The 19,931-nt window shown below is 36.9% G+C and overlaps 1 protein-coding gene across 7 annotated transcripts in view; it reads left to right on the top strand.

Annotated features, from left to right (window-relative positions):
- MARF1 (meiosis regulator and mRNA stability factor 1) overlaps positions 1-19,931 on the top strand; it is a 30,159-nt gene that overhangs the window by 6,511 nt on the left and 3,717 nt on the right. For 3 of the 7 annotated variants that reach the window (XM_072023654.1, XM_038186915.2, XM_038186916.2), the window contains exons 3-26: positions 243-908; positions 1,897-2,071; positions 3,300-3,526; positions 4,435-4,552; positions 5,259-5,431; positions 6,204-6,638; positions 7,098-7,264; positions 7,363-7,524; positions 8,188-8,377; positions 9,085-9,263; positions 10,220-10,300; positions 10,602-10,838; positions 11,333-11,452; positions 11,791-11,966; positions 12,158-12,378; positions 13,115-13,257; positions 14,631-14,764; positions 15,280-15,482; positions 15,935-16,162; positions 16,842-17,072; positions 17,169-17,381; positions 18,168-18,228; positions 18,324-18,464; positions 19,421-19,591. In XM_072023654.1, the coding sequence (XP_071879755.1) occupies positions 243-908; positions 1,897-2,071; positions 3,300-3,526; positions 4,435-4,552; positions 5,259-5,431; positions 6,204-6,638; positions 7,098-7,264; positions 7,363-7,524; positions 8,188-8,377; positions 9,085-9,263; positions 10,220-10,300; positions 10,602-10,838; positions 11,333-11,452; positions 11,791-11,966; positions 12,158-12,378; positions 13,115-13,257; positions 14,631-14,764; positions 15,280-15,482; positions 15,935-16,162; positions 16,842-17,072; positions 17,169-17,381; positions 18,168-18,228; positions 18,324-18,464; positions 19,421-19,591 (4,852 nt within the window). Of the gene's footprint in view, positions 1-228; positions 909-1,896; positions 2,072-3,299; positions 3,527-4,434; positions 4,553-5,258; positions 5,432-6,203; positions 6,639-7,097; positions 7,265-7,362; positions 7,525-8,187; positions 8,378-9,084; positions 9,264-10,219; positions 10,301-10,601; positions 10,839-11,332; positions 11,453-11,790; positions 11,967-12,157; positions 12,379-13,114; positions 13,258-14,630; positions 14,765-15,279; positions 15,483-15,934; positions 16,163-16,841; positions 17,073-17,168; positions 17,382-18,167; positions 18,229-18,323; positions 18,465-19,420; positions 19,592-19,931 lie in introns of all 7 variants that reach the window. The other 4 variants (XM_027469006.3, XM_027469004.3, XM_038186917.2 and 1 more) reach the window with 4 other exon arrangements.

The following is a 19,931-nucleotide window of genomic DNA, read 5'->3' as shown; positions in this document are numbered from 1 at the left end:
TTTTCAAGTTCTGTTTCTACAGATTTTAATTGGTTTGTTGCTTCTGAAACCCATTAGTACCAGTGTATCTCAGGCTGGCATGTATTAAAGGAAACATGCCAGTTGTTCATGCTTAGCCAGTGAGGCAGAGAACACTTTTCAAAATGGTATTGTTAAATTGCATGTTTAAAAATATACATATGATAGTGTAAAATTATTAGCTTATTAATGTTTCTGAATGTAACGTAGCCTTCATTTTCCAGAAAGATTACATGGAGAACAAGAAAGCTGCTGTAGAATTGAAGGATGCTTCATCTCATAATGCTGGCTCTAAGCTGTTTCCAGCAGTACCGCTTCCTGATGTCCATCCTCTTCAGCAACAGCAAATACAGCTTTCACCTGGCCCGAAAGTAAGCTGCTGTGCTCATGGCTCTGACTCTCCTTGTACTCCACAGATGCATTGTGGTGGTGGTGGTGGTAATGTCATTCACCCTGGCACGATATTAGACTCAAAAAGCACTGGGACGATTACCTGTCAAGTAGGGTCAGGATTTGCTTTCCAGCCTGCATCTTCACTGAAGAACCCTCCAGCTAGAAGCAATTTGGCAGGCATTGCCAGTGAGTTCCCTGGCATGTGCATAGAAAACAATGTATCTTCCTGTCAACATCTGCCCTGTTGTGGAAAACTTCATTTCCAGTCCTGTCATGGTAACATGCACAAACTCCATCAGTTCCCAGCCCTTCAGAGCTGCACATCTTCAGGCTACTTTCCTTGTTCTGAATTCACAAGTGGGGCTACAGGCCACTTGGACGAGCATATTGCACAGTCGGAGCTAACATCACGTGTGTGTGCCAACCCTTTGCACCTAAACGTGGCACCTTCAGTTTGTTTAAAGGGCTCTCACTACTGCAGTGACTGCTTGAACCAGGTTTGTATGCATCGCGTTTCTTGCTCATTAAGTGTGCTATATGGTAAATGTTGAATGAGTAAGTGTTAACTTGAGCAAAACACCAGCTTCTGTTGGTTTCAGTCTGCATTCATCTAGTTGGTGACGCGTAGGCCAAACGTAGCAGATCCCTCAGAGGTGTTTTCTTCTGAGGCAATGTTCAGCTTAACAGCAAGACAAGAGACTACCAGTGGTTAGCTTACAGTGAGTCTTTAATGTACTCAAACAGGATTTTGACAGGATTTTAAAGACAATTCTCTCCTTGACAGCTCCGAATAAAATGTTCTGTAGCAGTGATTCAAAAAAGGCTAGGTAATGTTGAACATGTACATTTGTGTACTGATCAGTAAAGGTCCATTTGAAACTCAGGTGAAATGTCTGAAGCTACAATGGTATTCTTGTTTTGTTTGAATCTTAGTTCTATCTTCCAAACTTGTTATTTGTACTCCAGTACTACATTTTACTCCAGTACTGGCTTGGTACACCTTAGAACTTGAATTTTAATAGGAAATTGAAGTGAAATAATACACTGGGCTTTGCAAGATGCATTACTTCCAAGCATGAGTTTCCAGTACAGAAATGTTTTCAGTAAACTAAGTGGTGAAGTCAGTATGTTTTGAAGCATAAATGCTATTTTTGGTGGGAGGGTGAGAATTCAGCCTTGTACTCTTAAATGTGCTGATGTCACATGGTAGGTGTTCTTAATATATGTCAGGACTTTCTGAAGATGGCATATCTTCATGTGCAGAGTTAAATAAGGATCCTTCTTTCTATTTGGGAATATAGAGCTAAGTATACTAGAAAGGACTTCAATCTAGGGGAATATTTTGTACAGCTGTTAATTAACTTTCTAGAGTACATTTGAACTTGCATTCATTGCAGATGGGAAATTGAGTGTTTCAAGCCTGGAATAGTGTGTGTTCATATTGTATTCTAAATGAACATGTATTTTGAAAAATTGTCCCAACAGCCAAACAGAAACAGCCTAGTTGATGCTGCTAAAATCTGGCCAAATATTCCTCCTCCAAGTACACAGACAGCACCTGTTTCTATCCCAATATGTAATGGCTGTGGAACCAAAGGAACAGGAACTGAGAGGAGTTTGCTACTGGCAAGCAGCCTTGGCACATCACCGCAGAAATATGGTAAACCACATTTGTTAGAAACTTGCACTTAGTGGATGTCCTCCTTAAGTACTGTTGCATATCAAGTTCTCTTAAACTGCACTGTTCTCTGGAAACTTCTATAAAGTCCTAGAAGACTAAACAGTAAATCACACTACATGTCTGTTTTGCAACATCGTCATTTAGATTCACCTGTTTTCACTGCTTAGCTAATTTACTGTATGGTTTGCTTAGTGTTTTGATTTTGGCTACTGTATTTTTACAATACTAAAAACTAGAAAAGAGTTCTAAAACTGGATTTTGTTTTGTTCTGATGCATGATGTTCTCTTGAGCCATGCTTTAAAAAGGATTTTTTTACTCTAGTGTCGGATCTTAACTCAGATGCAGTACTAGTATAATATTTATAATTACACTATAGTTCTTTCAGTGTTCTTGAGTGTCAAATAGTGTGTGGAAATAATGAGTAACAATGAATCTTGTAGAATAAGTGGTCAATATATACCCAAACAAACATGGTAGTTATCTGCTGTGCTAAACCTGATGTTCTCAGCTAATTTTATTTCCTGGCTTGTGTTTGACATGTGATGATGGTCATTCATCAGATTTGTTTTCTGGCTGTTCTATGGGGATAGTGCGTATAATGTTGATTCATAACTATGTAGATAGGCAGATTGCTGAAACACCTGAAAACTTTATTTGCAGAAACTTTATTTGCAGTTCCTAGCATGTAATAGCAAAAGTTAAACCTCTGTGTCCGTTTCTATAGGACACCTCTGTTACATACTACCTTAATTTTTCTGTACTCACTGACACTACTAGTCATCTCAGCTGGTTTTGTTTAGATTCTTTTTCTAATGCACACTGTACACTTGAACAGCTTTAATGTTTCACTTTTTTATTGATACAGCCCTCAGTTTTCATTGTACATGCCACCTCAGTATATGATACCTTTTCTAAACATGTTACTTAGTTACTTCAGAGTTAAAAGTAAAGTTGCAGTTGACTTGCATCTTTATTCTAACTTAACAGCAATTAAATTCATGTTTAATATGGATTTGAGCTATAAGGTTTCTCCTTTGAGGTAGAACTGGAAAGATGCACAACTATATAAGAAGAATGAATTTGCATTCCTAGGCATGCTGTTCTCTAAAACATGGAACTTCTAATTTTTATCATAAGTTCATAGTATGCAAACTAGAACACTTCTGGTATTTGGGGATTAAAATGAGCTGTGTTACACCTGTACAGGGTCTCCAGAAGTTGCAGTAACAGGACAAGTTCTGGAAAACTTGCCCCCTATTGGAGTCTTCTGGGATATTGAAAACTGTTCAGTTCCCACTGGCCGTTCGGCTGTAGCGGTTGTACAGAGAATTCGGGAAAAGTTTTTTAAAGGTCACAGAGAGGCAGAATTCATTTGTGTGTGTGACATAAGCAAAGAAAATAAAGAAGTTATTCAGGAGCTGAACAACTGCCAGGTATGAAAACAGCATTTACCTAGCATGCGTGCTTGAGGATAAGTACTCTACAGATTGACTTCTGTTTACTAAGAGCTTTTATTTTGACTTTTTGTAAATGCATAGTCTTATAATTACCTTGTAGGTGCTGTTTAATGCTAAACTTTCTTGGTATGCTACTTAAAATTGAAACCGCATTCTGTTATATGTAGATTACCCTTTTAGCTTAGCTCTCAGATAATTTTGATTTCATTCAGTAATAAGCAGATGCTTCTAGTAGTATCCTTGAAATAAGTGATTATAGCATTAACTTAGAGAACATGATGCTTTACCTCTTGTTTGTGAATGTTTTGCTCACTAGTGTTCTTGCAAAGTAGTGGTATTGTGACACCTTCAACAATTTGTTTTTTCCATCAATACTTTTTCTTGGTATCTTTTGACTTTTTTGTGTGCAGGTTCTCACACAATTTCCCTTCCTGCTCCTGAACTTGTAGATATGCTAGCAAATTGTTTGTTATTGGATAGTTAGTCTGAAGCTATAAGAAATTGCCAGCCTGTTGTTTGTAATTACCTGCTTACATGAAGCTTAAAATGAAGTGATGACAGTTCTTGCTATGTTTGTCACATCTGTATTTCAAATGATGGCTTGTAGAACGTTTTCACGGTAGTGGCTTATACTCTTAAAGAATGCAAAACATGGAAATTGTGATCTCTACACAGAATGCTGTCATCCTTAAGACGCTGAGCAATTAGCTGTCCAGTTCATTGCTCTTCAGAGTGGTTTGGTATCCACATGCTGTACTTCATGCATGTGTGTGTTGTATTGTCTGAATAGAAACTGCAAGGGATAGCTTGTATCTGTTATTCTTGAACAACATTTAAGCTAGTATGTTTGAACAATTCTGTAGAATCTCTCTACATTTCTATAGGTGACTGTTGCGCACATCAATGCTACAGCAAAGAATGCTGCTGATGACAAACTCAGGCAGAGTCTTAGGAGGTTTGCTGATACACACACAGCACCTGCCACTGTGGTTCTTGTGTCAAGTAAGTGGTCCTTCTGTGGTACAGAACACTGTTCTTTTCTTCAGTAGTACTTCTACATGTAAATACTTCCATATTTTGTTTTTTAAGAGTTATGTTTAGAATCAGCTTTAACTGACCTGTTTAATTAAGAAATCATAATTTTGTTGACAGCCAGAGAAAAGTAGGCACAGAAGATGAGACTTGTTAGTTAAATCATTGCAATCTGTTGGCCTGTTAAATGTTACTAGCTATGCTTATAAATACTGTCTGTTAGACAGCTTCAATAGGAACCTTAATAAAGTAACTGAGTCTTCGTTATGGATATCTTTCAGGAATGAGTTTTGAGACAAATATTAAATATTTTTGTTCTTGTAGCAGCATACTACACAGGTAAACATGTAAAGCACTCAACTACTAAATTGCTGTGTGTTGCCTTGGGTTTCTCCCTAAAACTGTAATACCTGTTAAGCTAAATGTTTTCTTGTTACAAAAGTATACAGTAGCAGTCAAATGCCTTGCAGGCTGCTCCAAGTTGCTGTTAAAAGGAAGTACCTCTCTGAGACCAAGTGGTAACTACTGATTTACATCTGAAGTCTTGTTGCTGTTAGTGCTATTTCATTGGAAACTTTCAGTAATAAATAAAATCTGACAAGTGAGCTCTGGTGCATTGCATGTTTAATCCATGATTTTTACTTTTTCCCCATGTGTTCATTCTTCCATACTGCAGCGGATGTAAATTTTGCTTTGGAACTCAGTGACCTGAGACATCGACATGGTTTTCGGATAATTTTGGTACATAAAAACCAAGCCTCAGAAGCACTCTTACATCATGCTCATGAACTTATTTGTTTTGAAGAATTTATTTCAGATTTGCCCCCAAGGTTACCACTGAAAATGCCGGTAAGGTTTCAAATTCTTAATGCAGTGAACGTTTCCAAGTGTTAAAGCCCTCTTTTTCCGATTTTTGGGGAAAGCAGTGCTATTTTTATGGTGGGACATAAAGTCTGCTACAGATTTGGCCATGGTCTGTATTCTAGTTACTGCTGTGTGAATGTGTGCTTTCTGCATTAAGACAAAGAATGAAATAAAGAGCCAAGTAGTTTACTAAAAAAAAAAAAAAAGTACAACAGCAAAGTCACATTCACTAAATATTTGATGAGGTAATGTATATTACATGAGTTTCTTTCACTGGCGGAAAGTAGGATAAGAACTTAGCTGTGCATTAAGACAGCTTTGTGATGCTCTCCTAACAAAGAAGCTGGTTTTGAGTAACAGCCTACCATGTTTTTCCTCTGGATGGTGCTCTCTGGATTTGCTGTGTTGTCTTTGCACAGCACTGAGGCTTTTCTTCAGAAGAACTTCCTTAACTATGTGTTCACATGCATCTGTGTGATACATAGAATTCTTGGGTTGCAAACTGTGAGGCTCTCTTATCTGGAGAAGTAGTCAGGTACTGATCCATTGATCAGAGTGTTTGTAGTCTCTTCTGTCTTTATTTTGGAGATGGAAGTTTCAGAGCCAACCTTGGCATTAGTTTTCCCAACAAACTGAACGTTGTAAAGAGAAGACTTTTGCAGGGGAGAGCTTGTCACCAGAATCAACATAAAAATATTTTTCTTGAACAACACATGGGTGTTCTGACATCAAACTAAAATCTTATTCCCTTTAACAGGCATGCCATACATTGTTGTATGTTTACAATCTGCCTACGAACAGAGACAGTAAAAGTGTCAGTAATAGACTCCGGCGCTTGTCAGACAACTGTGGAGGAAAGGTGCTGAGCATTTCTGGAAGCAGTGCAATTCTCCGTTTTTTAAATCAAGATAGTGCTGAACGGGCTCGGAAACGAATGGAAAATGAAGATGTTTTTGGCAACAGGATCATAGTGTCTTTTACTCCCAAAAACAAAGAACTTAATGAAACAAAAACCTCCAGCTTTGTTGGAACTGAAAAGGTGAAGTCTCCCAAAAAAGTTAACAAGAACACAAAGCTGTGTCTCTTCAACAAAGATGCAAGTGATCAGGCTTCTGGTACCAAAGGCGCTGCTGGGAGAGGGGTACAGATTCATGGATCAATTATCAAGCCCACAAATGTTAAGAGTTTACAGGTATTGTTGTGTTCTGCCTTGTTTTGTAGTTTTGCTGTTAGTCATGTTCTGAAGATGGCTTGCTAGAGCTGTAGTTTTAACTGGTCAGTTCTAGTTGATGTATAACTGTAATGTGTAGTGTGTTCGTGAGTGAGTTGTATACTCATCTGCTTGGAAAGCATGTGTTGAGTTCGAAAGTTTTTGCTTTCACCACCCCTTCTTACTCAGTTTGGAAATATTGTTGGTGCTTACAGAGTCTTGGATCCTAGGTCAGTTGTAGTTTTTAAATTGGTATTGAATTAGATTTACACAGTATAGCAAAAATACTAATAAATCATTGACCATTTACTACTTTGTCACAGAAAATCAAGTATTCCTGGTTTTGAAGAGCCAATGAAAATCTAACTAAAGAAAACTTTGACTTTCTGTCATAAGGAATGTCTAGTGCTCTTTTGCTGACCTTTTTGCTGTTTTGTATAGGAGCTATGTCGGCTTGAATCAAAGACTATCAGTAGAAATACTGAAAACCAGCAAGAACACTTAAGAGAACAAATTCCGTCTCAGAATAACTCTAATGCAGTGATTCCTGTGTCTCTGGCAACCAAAAAAACTGGAACAGGAGAATCGTCTTGTAAAAGTAGTCATAAGTATGTTTGAGAACTTAGATGCTGATGTTAACTGCACTTGTTTTATATGAATTCTGCAACGTAACGTGTTTTTTTCTTTTCTGTGTACTTCTAAATAGAAAAGAGACTGCTGCTTCCAGGAGTATTACCAATTCCCCTGTAGATAAAAAAGATAAAGATGAAACTGTATTTCAGGTCAGCTATCCATCTGCTTTCAGTAAGTTGACAGCCTCAAGACAGCTCAGTCCTTTGCTCATGTCTCAGAGTTGCTGGTCATCTCGGTAAGTGTCTGAGTGTTGTTTGGGAGGTGGAGCAGGACTGGCCAGTGCTAGGCCTTTATCTATTTTGATTCTTGATATTTTCATGTGGAGTTGGATACAGTAAACATTACCAATTCATGTGCATGTGAAAAGAAGTTGTGATGGTGTTACATAATAGCTGACAGGGTGGATAGAAACATAAGTTGAACTTTTATCAGAAACTTACTGTGTGGCAATTGTTTCATGTAGACTTTGACTCTAATACTTCTGAAAAATCAGAGGTATTAGACATCTTACTCCTCTTAATTTGTGTCTTTGTTCCTTGTAGCAATTCTTCCAAGCACTTCAAATTCTCTTAGAGGCTTAAATATCTGGCACCTGTCGACTATTAAAATAAATTGAATGAGTTTAACTCCTATTATTAGGATGGTAGAGGAAGACCTGGGGTCACATATGTTAAGTTGGATGACTTAGAAGATTATTCATATTATTCATCAGCCTTCTCAAAGGACGTGCTTGTCTTGCTTTGGTGTTTTGCATGTGTGAAACTTGTTTTGCCTGCATATATGTAGCACGAAAATGCTTTCAAAGTTCTGTATTTGTGTACTTGATCTGTGTCTTTTAATGGATTTCAACATACCAGAACTGTGCAATAACTACTTCATAAATGTTTGTTTTATCCAGGAGTATGTCTCCAAACCTTTCAAATAGATCATCTCCGCTCACGTTTAATGTAGTAAATCATACCAGCAGTACAGAATGCCCTGATCCTTTTGCAAATGGTGCAGACATTCAGATCAGCAATATAGATTACAGATTGTCCAGAAAAGAGCTGCAGCAAACTTTACAAGAAACTTTCTCAAGGCATGGCAAGGTAAAGGGTAAAATCCCTTCACTAAATCTCTTTTTAAATACTTCTTGTCTATGTCTTCATGGGTGCGTTTGTGGTCTAGCTTCGAGTAGGAATAGAAAGCTATCCAAATGCGACTCTTACATAATACTGCCTTGTAGCAAAGTTTTTCCTTGGGGGAAAAAAACTCAGAAGGTCACTTGCACTAGCTTCGTAACTTGCTTGTGGTCTCTGTAGATATGTCAGTTTGAAGCTTGTTATATGTCTCGTTTTTAAGTGCTTCCCTCTGCATGAAGGGAAGAGAGATACTCTTTGGCTACAAAATCATTTTAAGCTGTAAGGCTGAATTCTTAATGTCAGATTAAAAAAGTAAAAACTGAGTTTGTTTTGAGTCTTAAGTGATCAAAACCAGGGAGAGTGACAATTGTTCTAAATAATTATACTGGGGGAGATCATTCTTATAGTGATGCTATGTGTGATCTGTAGAAAATGTTCTTTTGGCATCTTCTGCATGGGAAGGAGATAACTGAGTACTGTGGCCTTGCCTTGTCTACAGCTTATTACACTGGATCATTGTTTGCATTGTCCTCTTGGCTGTAGCTCATCATACTCAGTTCCCTTTTGCCTCATGTTTGTCTGCTGGCCACAGACTAATATTCTTCTGTCAGCTTGATTTGGGTTAATATTTTGTGGTAAATGCATAAGGTGGTGTGGCTCTGTTTGACTTTCAGGTAAAAAGTGTCGAGCTTAGTCCTCATACAGACTACCAATTGAAGGCTACAGTTCAGATGGAAAATCTACAAGAAGCAATCAGTGCTGTCAACAGTCTTCACAGATACAAAATTGGCAGTAAAAGGATCCAGGTCTCACTAGCAACGGGAGCTACTAATAAATCGCTCTCTCTCCTAAGGTGATAAATTTTGTCTCAACTGCTATAGCATGTATTTAGTAGTTGAGAGAGAATTTAAAATACTGAGTAAATGAATGATAGGAAGGTAAAGTAAAAATCTGTCTGATCTGATAATTGTGTTAAATGCAATTAGGCTGACAGTTCTCAGTTCAGCATTTTTACATTGCTTACATTAAAGTTACCTTTAAAGAGATTAGATCTGCTTAATGGTGTCCTTGTGTTGGACTTCCATCACGGCTTTTGTAATACTGATGATCTTCAATAATGTACTTTTAGCAGTTGAGTTGAGATTATACTTTGCATCTTTTATTTCTTTTCTCCAAGAAAATGCCAGCAAATGATCTTCTTAAAGAGGACGCACAGTTCAAATGCTTTTGCTCTCTTTATCTCAGTTTTCTGTAAGGAAAGTGGTAGAAGAACTAGAGTGCTAATGCTAGTGGGAATACAAGTGTTTTGTTTTTCATCCCTCTTGAAAGAAAGCATTAGAAAAAAATCTTGTCTCAAAGCTCCCTTTGAAAATAGTGTGTTGGTATACATTGTATTCATCAATTCTCTTGCTACTGCATGACTTGCAACTTCATTTCCTTCTTGTGTTTCAGTTTATAGCAGTTCAAATTTCTTTTTAATGTAATGACCAGGTAACTGGTAACATTAAAACTGTAGCACTAGAAGTTAGAACTTATAGGTGCTGAAAAACTTATGACCTACAGAAGATGGAACTTCTCTAAAGATGTTACTTATGTGAGTTAGAAGGAATATATTACTAACTGCACTCCACTGATCTGAAGCATCAACTTCCATAGTGCTGGGACAAAAGGGGAATAGTTAGTCCTGTTGTCATATTTAGATGCATTTTATGAACTATAAACATGTCCCACACTAGTCCAGAGAATACATAGCTATTTCTAATACTAACAGATTAATCTTGTGCTAACATTATAAAGCTTCTCTTCTAGCTCAGAAGCAATCTCCATTCTGCAGGATGCACCTGCTTGTTGTCTGCCTGTATTCAAGTTCACAGAAATCTATGAGAAGAAGTAAGTTCTGAGTTCTTGTTTAGTGCCTCTAAGAAGAATTCAGTTTTGTGTTTACTTATAGTGTGTTATATAAACTAACAGGTGCTGTGCTTTGCTGTTAGATGTTGCAGTATCTTTATCCAGAACAGTGACTTTAATACTGGCCTTTGGTTAAAGGAATATGCTATTTTACTGACTTTTTTTTTCTTCTGTTTAGGTGAACAGATTTGTGGTTGCCTGAACAGTTTGCATAGCATAGTTTCTCCAATATTCCTCTGTTATAAATATAAAATTAAGAGTTATATATCTTTTTTTCTTTTAGATTTGGGCACAAATTAATTGTATCAGACTTGTACAAACTAACGGATACTGTGGCAATCCGTGACCAAGGAAGTGGGCGGTTGGTGTGTCTTTTGCCCAGCAGTCAAGCCCGTCAAAGCCCATTGGGATCTTCACAGTCACATGATGGTTCATCAGCAAACTGTAGTCCTATAATATTTGAAGAGTTGGAATATCACGAGCCTGTTTGTAAGCAGCATTGCCTGAATAAAGACTTTATGTAAGCTGTGCATAAAATATTACAAAATATTATAAAGTATTTGAACAGCAATTAACACTAATAAGTGGATTGAAGCTAGAGAAAGTTCATGTAGCATGTTTGGTAAATTGTTCTTACTGGGTTGAAGATGTCCTGAAGCCCCATACTACATTTTTTCATCTTGTTCAACAACAGCCAGGGTATTCTAGTACTGTTGTTACTAGGTGTTCACTGTTAACTGGCTGGTATGTGTTGCTGTACTGCTACCCATTTGCTACACATTATAAGCTAATGATAATAAAAGCATGGCCTTCTGACTTATCTTCTGAAAACTTGCTTTAGACCCCTTTTTTGATGAATAAAAGATGGAAAATGCTTGTGACTTATGTAGTGGCCTGGTTAGCTAGGATCTGTGAATCATAGTACGTTTATTATGGGTGTGTAGGTGAGCACAGGTGTCATGTTAAAACTGAGTGTAGGAGGAGTGTATTGACTTTAACCTCTTGTTATTACAGTGAGCATGAATTTGATCCAGATTCTTACAGAATTCCCTTTGTGATTTTGTCTCTGAAGACGTTTGCTCCTCAAGTTCACAGTCTTTTACAGACCCATGAGGGTACTGTGCCTTTACTAAGGTAAAGTAGTTTAAGTTAGTCTTTTAGTATAAAGGCTGAAATCTCAAGTTTTAAAACTTTATGGCTGTTGTAACAATCTGAAACTACCTGCTATATTAAAAATTCCACTCCTCATACATGCTTGTCAAATAACTTTATCAAATTATTGCTTTTATATCTTGCTGAGCACAAAATGATGTTTTTATTTAAAATGCACACTTTTTATTAGGACTTCTGTAGTCTGTTAGTAAGCTATTAAAGCCTTTTGCTCAGGAACTGGCTCAAAATAATTGTTTTAGGATCATTGTTATAGTAGTATTTTAGTGTATAATAGAAACTTTCTTTTCTTTCTTCCAAAGTTTTCCTGATTGTTATATGTCAGAGTTCAATGATCTTCAAGTGGTGCCAGAAGGCCAGGGTGGTGTGCCTTTAGAACACCTGATTACCTGTGTTCCTGGAGTTAATATTGCTACTGCCCAAAATGGCATTAAAGTTATTAAGTGGATACATAACAAACCACCACCTCCTACCACAGGTAAATATTTCATCTTTTTTTCTGAACTAATATGTTTCTGTGGAAATGTTTCAAAAAATACCAGAGAACGTCTTGTATAATTGATAAACTTAGTAAAGCAAAGTGTTTAACCTTTGTCACAAATAATATGCAGTGATTAGTGGAAGAATACTAGTGCAAGGTTCAGTAACACCATTTATTTTTTTCTCTAGATCCTTGGCTTCTGCGTTCTAAGAGCCCTGTAGGTAATCCACAGCTTATCCAATTCAGTAGAGAAGTTATAGATCTACTTAAAAGCCAACCGTCCTGCATCATACCTGTCAGTAAATTCATCCCGACATACCATCATCACTTCGCAAAACAATGCCGTGTGTCTGACTACGGGTATTCCAAGTTAATGGAGCTGCTAGAAGCAGTACCTCATGTACTGCAGGTGAGTTACCTGGCACTTCTTTTACTTTGGAGAACTCTATTTGTATCTTGAACTATCTGAATTATGAGCCTGTTGCTGGTTGGTATTATATAGTAGATGCCATGGAATTACTTTGTTGACCTCGAAAGAGATATTACAATCCAAGGTTCAATTAAGTTACTTCCTGCTTTGGTTTAATTAAGTGAATTCCTCCTTGTCTTGAGTTGTTACTTCTCTGCTGTTTATTTACCCCACCTCCCCAAAATAACTTCTTTGGAAGTTAACACTTTATTTAATCTATGCCTCGAGTGGCAAGCTTGAAGGATTTTTTAATCTATCGTCAATGCTTGGATAAATGATTTTAGGTAAAAGAAACACAGTAAACATCTGAATGCCAGTAAGTTAGTCTGTGTAGCTTGTTACTTGAAGGATTGTTCTGTGAAATAACAAATAGCATGGCCTTATCTTACAAAAAAGATAGTGTGGTCACATTATCTTGCTGCTTTGAATGCTAGTTGTTGTAGAGGTTTAAAACAACCAATACAAACATATGCAACAATTGCAGTACTCCTGGAGGAAATATTTCTTGAGGCATATGCCTTATTACCAAAAGTATATGGCTTTACAAGGCTGTCTGTGAACAGTTGTCTGTATCCTTTATCTCTAGTGTACCGATACTAAAACTAGCTTGTAACCAACTTGTAAATATAATTAGCTGAGGATGCTAAGGATGAGTGACCAAATAACTTTCTTTCAGATTCTTGGCATGGGTTCCAAACGCTTATTAACTCTAACGCACAGAGCTCAAGTGAAGCGCTTTACTCAGGACTTACTGAAGCTTCTGAAATCCCAGGCCAGCAAGCAAGTTATTGTAAGGGAATTCTTACAGGCTTATCATTGGTAAGTTAACTTCGAATGAAACAGGAAGAATTGTCTATCCAGCTGTGGCTTTTAAACCTAGTGCAAGAGGGGTCAGCGCTTTTGATTTTAGTACAAAACTTGTAGCAACTGTATTTCATGACTTGCAATTTCCAGCTTCTAATGAAAATTAAGAATTCTGTCAGGCTGTACTGCTTTACTTCAGTACTAGGCTCATGTAAATTTCCTGAAATGGAAAAGAGGTTGTTTTATTTCATTAGTCTATTTGAAGCTGGCTAATGAAGCTGACTACTTGTGAAGCTGGCTAATATATCTAAGTAGCTTGTAGCATGTTTATAATATGAACTGTTATGGGAAAAGTGTTACTTTTTTTAGAGGGAAACACAAAATAGCCTGAATGTCAGTAGATGTTCCTAATTTCAGTCAAATTTAACAGTGACATAATAATGGGGAAAACAATAATAATGAGGATGAATAATAGCTGTTTTGCTATTACCAGGAGTTATTCTGGTCTGGTTTTAAAAAGAAGTAATTCATTGTTTCTTTTTTAAAACATGTTTTCCTTTACCGTGAAGATAGGAAGTAGTACCTCAGCTGCGTAGAGGAAACTATTGTATGTTAGTGCTACGTATGGTCTATTTCTAAAAAATGATTTCACTACATGTGCTAATGCATTCTTTGTGGAAATGCACACTTATTTCTGCTATTGGCAAAAATACATTACTGGTTGTTTCTTAACCTACTAAATGTGTATCTCCCTTTACAATTGATTACCTTTGGCAATTCCTTGAATAAAAGTGTGAAACATTCCTGCATCTGAAAAGTGCTCATCAGTCTGGAGGGAAAGGAATAAGGGGAGCAAAATACTTTTTACTCTGCATAGTATCGTGAACCTTAATATCCTGTCTTCCAGGATATGCCTATAAGGTCTATAATAGGTCTATATCTTCTATCAAGTCCTTACCTTGTTTAAGAACAGTCCACATCTTTATTATGCAAATAGAAACGGTTGAAAGCGTGGCAGCATGGGGGGCATACAACGTGTTTTTTAGTCTCTTGCTAAAATAATACTATTCAAGTTCAGGTTTTCTATTGTTACTTGCCACTACTACTGAGTGTAGGGCTGGTGAGGCTTTCTTCCAGTGGCGTGTGAGTCATTAGTATAACCCTTATTTTTCTGGTTAGAACAGAGAATTCGGTTTAAGTACTTTTTCCTTTGTTTCATATGCTAACGTTGGTAATATGAAAATGATGCTTACCTTGTTAGAATCTGAGGTTTATTCTAATAGCATTCTATGTTAACTCAAAACTTTGACATTTGTATTGTATTATCTTATAAAGTAAGGTTATTATACTATAATCTTATAAAACATGCAATTTTATAAAACTTGCAGGTGTTTCTCCAAGGATTGGGATGTTACTGAGTATGGAGTTTGTGAACTGGCAGATATAATATCAGAAATTCCAGATACAACCATCTGTTTGTCACAGCAAGATAATGAAATGGTGATCTGTATTCCCAAAAGAGGTAAGTACCTTATCTTTTACTGTTAAAGAAATTGTTCTTTGAATATATTAAAAAACAGGCTACGTAAAAAATGCAGAAGTGATGTGGGATATTTTGTTGATGATAGCTCGTTCTACCTCTATAACCACCTTTAACTGTAAAGTAGTTAGGAAGTTGTAACAAACCCTGTATTTGTTATATTAGGAATAATTTTATAATGGAACAGACGGGAAAGCAGGTGGCAAAACACAAGATCATGCTGCTACTACTGCATATAGCAAGCTTTCTGTGATTTGGTTAGAGAACAGGTTATTTCTACACAACACGTACTTAAATATTTGACTATTAAAGATGTTGTAAAGTACTGATCACGTGCTTATTTTGGACTATGCCTGTCTTATTTTAAGACAGGGGTCTTCAATATTAGAAGAAAGTGGTGTAATGTGAGAAACATGAAAATCACTATTCTCATGTTCTGCTGTATGTCAAAATAGTTCTGTTGGTACACAGCTATAGCTTTCTTTTTTTAATTTTAGAACGCACGCAGGAAGAAATTGAAAGAACCAAACAATTTTCTAAAGAGGTGGTAGACTTATTACGCCACCAACCCCACTTTCGAATGCCCTTTAATAAATTTATTCCATCTTACCACCACCATTTTGGTCGTCAGTGCAAACTTGCTTACTACGGTTTTACAAAACTACTTGAACTCTTTGAAGCCATACCAGATGTGTTACAAGTAAGTCCTAAAATCTGTTTGTTTCAGCATGAGTTCAAAAGTAAAATGTTTAGAACTCATACTAAAGTTATGTATGCATTTAAAACTTTGTTATAGCCATGTTAGTAAATTGTTGAAGGTTTATAGTATGTTCAGGCTAGTTAAATATATTCAAATTGGATTACGTTTACAAAATGAAGTGCATCAAAATCAGAGCTAAATTTCATTTAAGTTATATTAAACTTGGTTAAAGAAAGCGAGCTATTTTTATTGCCTACTTTGTCACTTTATAAACTGTTTTTTGCTTGCTATGTAAGCTTGCTGTGTAAATAGCTTGCTATGTAAATATCTTTTGAGATAGCCCTGCTGTATACCTCATGATTGCTTGCAAGCACTGAATTTTAGTTGCAGATTAATTTTTTTCATTCTAACTCGGTAACTTGCATTAACGAAGTGTATTTTTGGTTTTGTAGGTATTGGAATGTGGAGAAGAGAAAATTCTCACACTCACGGAGGTGGAGCAAGTTAAAGCAGTTGCTGCCCAGTTTGTTAAACTGCTGCGGTCTCAGAAAGACAACTGCCTAATGATGACTGATTTACTGACAGAGTACAGCAAAACATTTGGATATACACTGCGTCTTCATGACTATGATGTTAGCTCAGTTCCAGCTTTAATGCAAAAACTTTGTCATGTTGTAAAGGTAATGCTCTTTGTAATTTATCCACCAAAAAGGTATGTAATGTGTTGAGGTTTTCCTATCTCAAATTACGGTTCTGTGTGTCTAAAAATGTAAAACTTCTGATTTTTATCTTTTTCTAGGAAAATTCATGCACACTTGTTTTTTTAAAGTATTGTATTAGAATGCTTTTTTTTTAACAGTAATGCAGTTTTCTTCCCATGACTGTAGTCATTTCCTGTTAGCTCTAGTAGGTCTCACTCTCTCGTGATGTTTTATAATCTTGACTTTATTTTAATCTGATTTGAGGCTTTGACTTGGATTGGAAATGTCTAATGATCTTGTATGCCAGTAGAAAAGAAGGCATACATACTCCGATGTAGATACAGACATAGTGTTTTAGTTTCTCCCATGCTGTTACTTCAGCAGCTGGTGTTCAGGCTGGAGCTTAGTCGCATCCAATTGTCTTGGAACAAAGAATAAAATTGTCTACTGCATAGACAAACTGCTACACAGATCTTGTATTTAAAGTAAATATTTTATGTTGTAACTTGTTGTAAGCTTCATCTTTTAGGCTTTTGACTAGTACCAGATGCTGATACGTAACACAAGATACAGCTGTGCTGAAACCCCAGCTACACACTTCATTTATAGATCAATTTCCTTCCTTGTCCCTAACTACTTTCCAAATTCATTTTTGTAGGTTGTTGATACAGAGGCTGGCAAGCAGATTCAGCTGATAAACAGAAAATCTCTGCGGACTCTGACTGCACAATTACTAGTCTTGTTGATGTCTTGGGATGGAACATCCTTTCTCTCAGTTGAACAGCTTAAACAACATTATGAAACAATCCATAGTACTTCTCTTAATCCATGTGAATATGGTTTTATGACCTTAACTGAGCTCTTGAAGAGTCTGCCTTATTTGGTTGAGGTATGAAGTTCTCTTCTGGTCTTTCATACTTTGAAAGAAACATCATAACTAGAGGATACATAAGCTTGCACTCTAATTCTTTTTTTTTCCTAATAGGTTTTTACCAATGGTGCCACTGAAGAATATGTGAAACTTACAAATCTGTATATGTTTGCAAAGAATGTGAGGTCCTTACTTCACACCTACCATTACCAGCAGATTTTTCTTCATGAGTTCCCACTAGCATATAGCAAATATACAGGAGAAGTGCTTCAACCTAAAGCGTATGGATGCAATAATTTAGAAGAGCTCTTGGGAGCAATTCCACAGGTGTGAAAAATTGTTTTTGCACAATCACATTGAGACTTCTGAATGAACTAAAAAACAGTAACACAATTGAAGCTCCTGACATTTGGTTTGAGTTATTTGTATGACTACATTTTTTGAGGAGGCTTATACCAGTTGTATTTAAACAGCTTTTGGGAAGTCGGGGCTTTGTAATGAGAATTTCTTTTTTCAAAAGAACTTTGCTTAAGAACTGTTCCTGGTGAGGCCACAAACTTTCTTGCTTTCTTGGCATCTTTATCAAGTGAGAATTCTTTTTTCTTTTCACTGTAAAGAACTACAGTATTCAAGTTCAGTTTTGCTTACGATAGGCTTCCTGGAGTAAAGAGCTGTGTCACCTTGTCAGAAGCATCATAGTGGCGTTTTGCTGTGCCATCTTGTCATCCACATGCATTTAAGTGCTCTAGGATAACTTTGTGACCTGGTTTATGGCTGTTATCTTCTGAGTAGACTAATTTTTGTGGAGAGTAACAAAATGGAAATTTAGAATTTCATGCTTAAATGTAGTTTAGCATTTAATATACTTTCTAGCCCTATTGATTCCCTTTGTTCGGCATCAATTTTGAGACACTGCTTTTACTTAGGCAAAGTAGAGCAAATTAGCAATATGATTCAGTTGACTTAAAAATAACTTCAGGGTAAGACATGAAGGCACTGAAGTAAATTAATCAGTGAAGGCACTGAGTAAACTGCTTTAGGCTTTGAGGCTGGCATGTACTGCTGTTTAATTCTGGCATGTACTGCTGTTTAATTCTGTGTTTTTCTCTATAGGTGGTCTGGATCAAAGGACATGGCCATAAGAGAATTGTGGTACTGAAAAATGACATGAAAAGTAAGCATTTTCAATTTCAAACCATACTTTCCATCCTTCTTTCTCTCTAAGAGGTCACTTTAGCAAATGAACCAAATGAACTTGCCTTTTTGTAGCTCGTTTTAGCTCACCTAGTTTTCCCCCTGCTGATCATGTGGATGATCATGGAAATCAACTTGCTGACCATAATGGACATATTATGGAGAACACAGGATCCACTTCATCAATGGAATTAAGTCTAGGAACACCTAGCAATGGTAATGCTAAGTTGATTTGTATAAGAAATTTGTTATCTCTGGGGAAATAAGCCAAGTAAGCAAAGCAGCATGGGGAAAGCTGTGTGAGTTAGATTTAACTTCTGTAAAAATGCTTTTGGGTTTGAAAGCTGCTTCTTTGATCTTCTCGGTGTGTAGTCAAGCATGTGTCCTTTCAACAAGGGTGTCTGTTCTCAGCTCTGTGCGTATAATCACTGCAATACTTTCTCCTGTATTTTAGTGGAAACTTAAGTCTGCATGGATAAGGCTAATGAGAAAGGATGGTCAGTAATAGCTTTTGGCAGGGCTGTCTCCTACCTTCTGTTAGGGCATAGTAGTCCTTTTTGGGTTATCTTTGAGTTTTTGTATTGGCAAATAATGACAGTCCTACTTGCATAGGTCTGTCTGCAAATAAAAATAACTGGGAAATGTTGAGCTTACAGGTCATGTCTTGCTGTGGTCTCCAATTCTTCTATTGCATCTAGTTGGGAGAACTTGAGAAATAATTCTTGAGCTATTACCTAAGAAGTCTAGGCTTACTCCATTTAGTAAGCGCATGTTACTTTATTTTGAAACTTAATTTTCACATCTAAGTGTTAGTTGTTGTGTAAATAACTGATATGATGTCAGTATATCTGCAGGGGAGTTGTCTGGGAAGTGGCCCTTCTCTGTTAAAAGACTGTTCCTCATCTCTCTGTTTATTAGTTAAGTTTGGCAAATAAGATTTTACTCTAGGGGTATACCTGCTTGGGCAAGCACCAGATTCAACAGAGTTTTTGCTTGTCTGCTGTGTTGTAATTTGATTAGATGCTTTTTGTCCCGCCAAAGTAACTGAGGCTGGTATATGGCATAGTTTGTAAATCCTCAGAATCACATCTGAAGGCTTTGCATTTAACAGTGCTGAAATAATACCTTCGTAGCTTACAGATGCTTTGAAAGATGTTCTCTTATCTTTGTAGCTTCTAATCAAACTGAGCAAGAACTTCTTTGCCTCACAAATACGTCTCCTGTTGACCTTTTGTGTGAGCCAGTTCCTTCCTGCTTACCATCCCCGCAACTGAGACCTGATCCAGTGGTTCTTGAGTCCGCTGACCTAATTCAGTTTGAGGAACGTCCTGTACCTCTCTCAGGTAAGAGTTTGGTTGCCTGTTGTGTCTAATGTAGTGATGATGACTCATGATCTCAAACAGAACATCAAACAAAGAGTTGTTTACCGAGTTTTTACCACTTAAAAAGAAAAAAATTATACATTGCCCAATAGGATGTGTTGGAAATGCAGGTGGCTTCTATCAGATGTCTGAGTGCTGACAATAAGTACCCTACAGTGGCTCTCAGGGGGGTGAATTTTATAGGTACCTTATCTCCCCACCATTAAAATTGCATTTTGTCAACCTGTAGCAGTATTTTCACCAGAGTAATTTCATTGTGCTTTTTGAGCACTGACAGACCTAATTTATGAGAACTAATTTA

This window comes from Anas platyrhynchos, chromosome 15, assembly GCF_047663525.1.
Source record: "Anas platyrhynchos isolate ZD024472 breed Pekin duck chromosome 15, IASCAAS_PekinDuck_T2T, whole genome shotgun sequence".
NCBI classification, from domain to species: Eukaryota; Metazoa; Chordata; class Aves; order Anseriformes; family Anatidae; genus Anas; species Anas platyrhynchos.
Note: the sequence above shows the minus strand (reverse complement) of the source record. Positions and strands in the feature narration are given on the sequence as shown.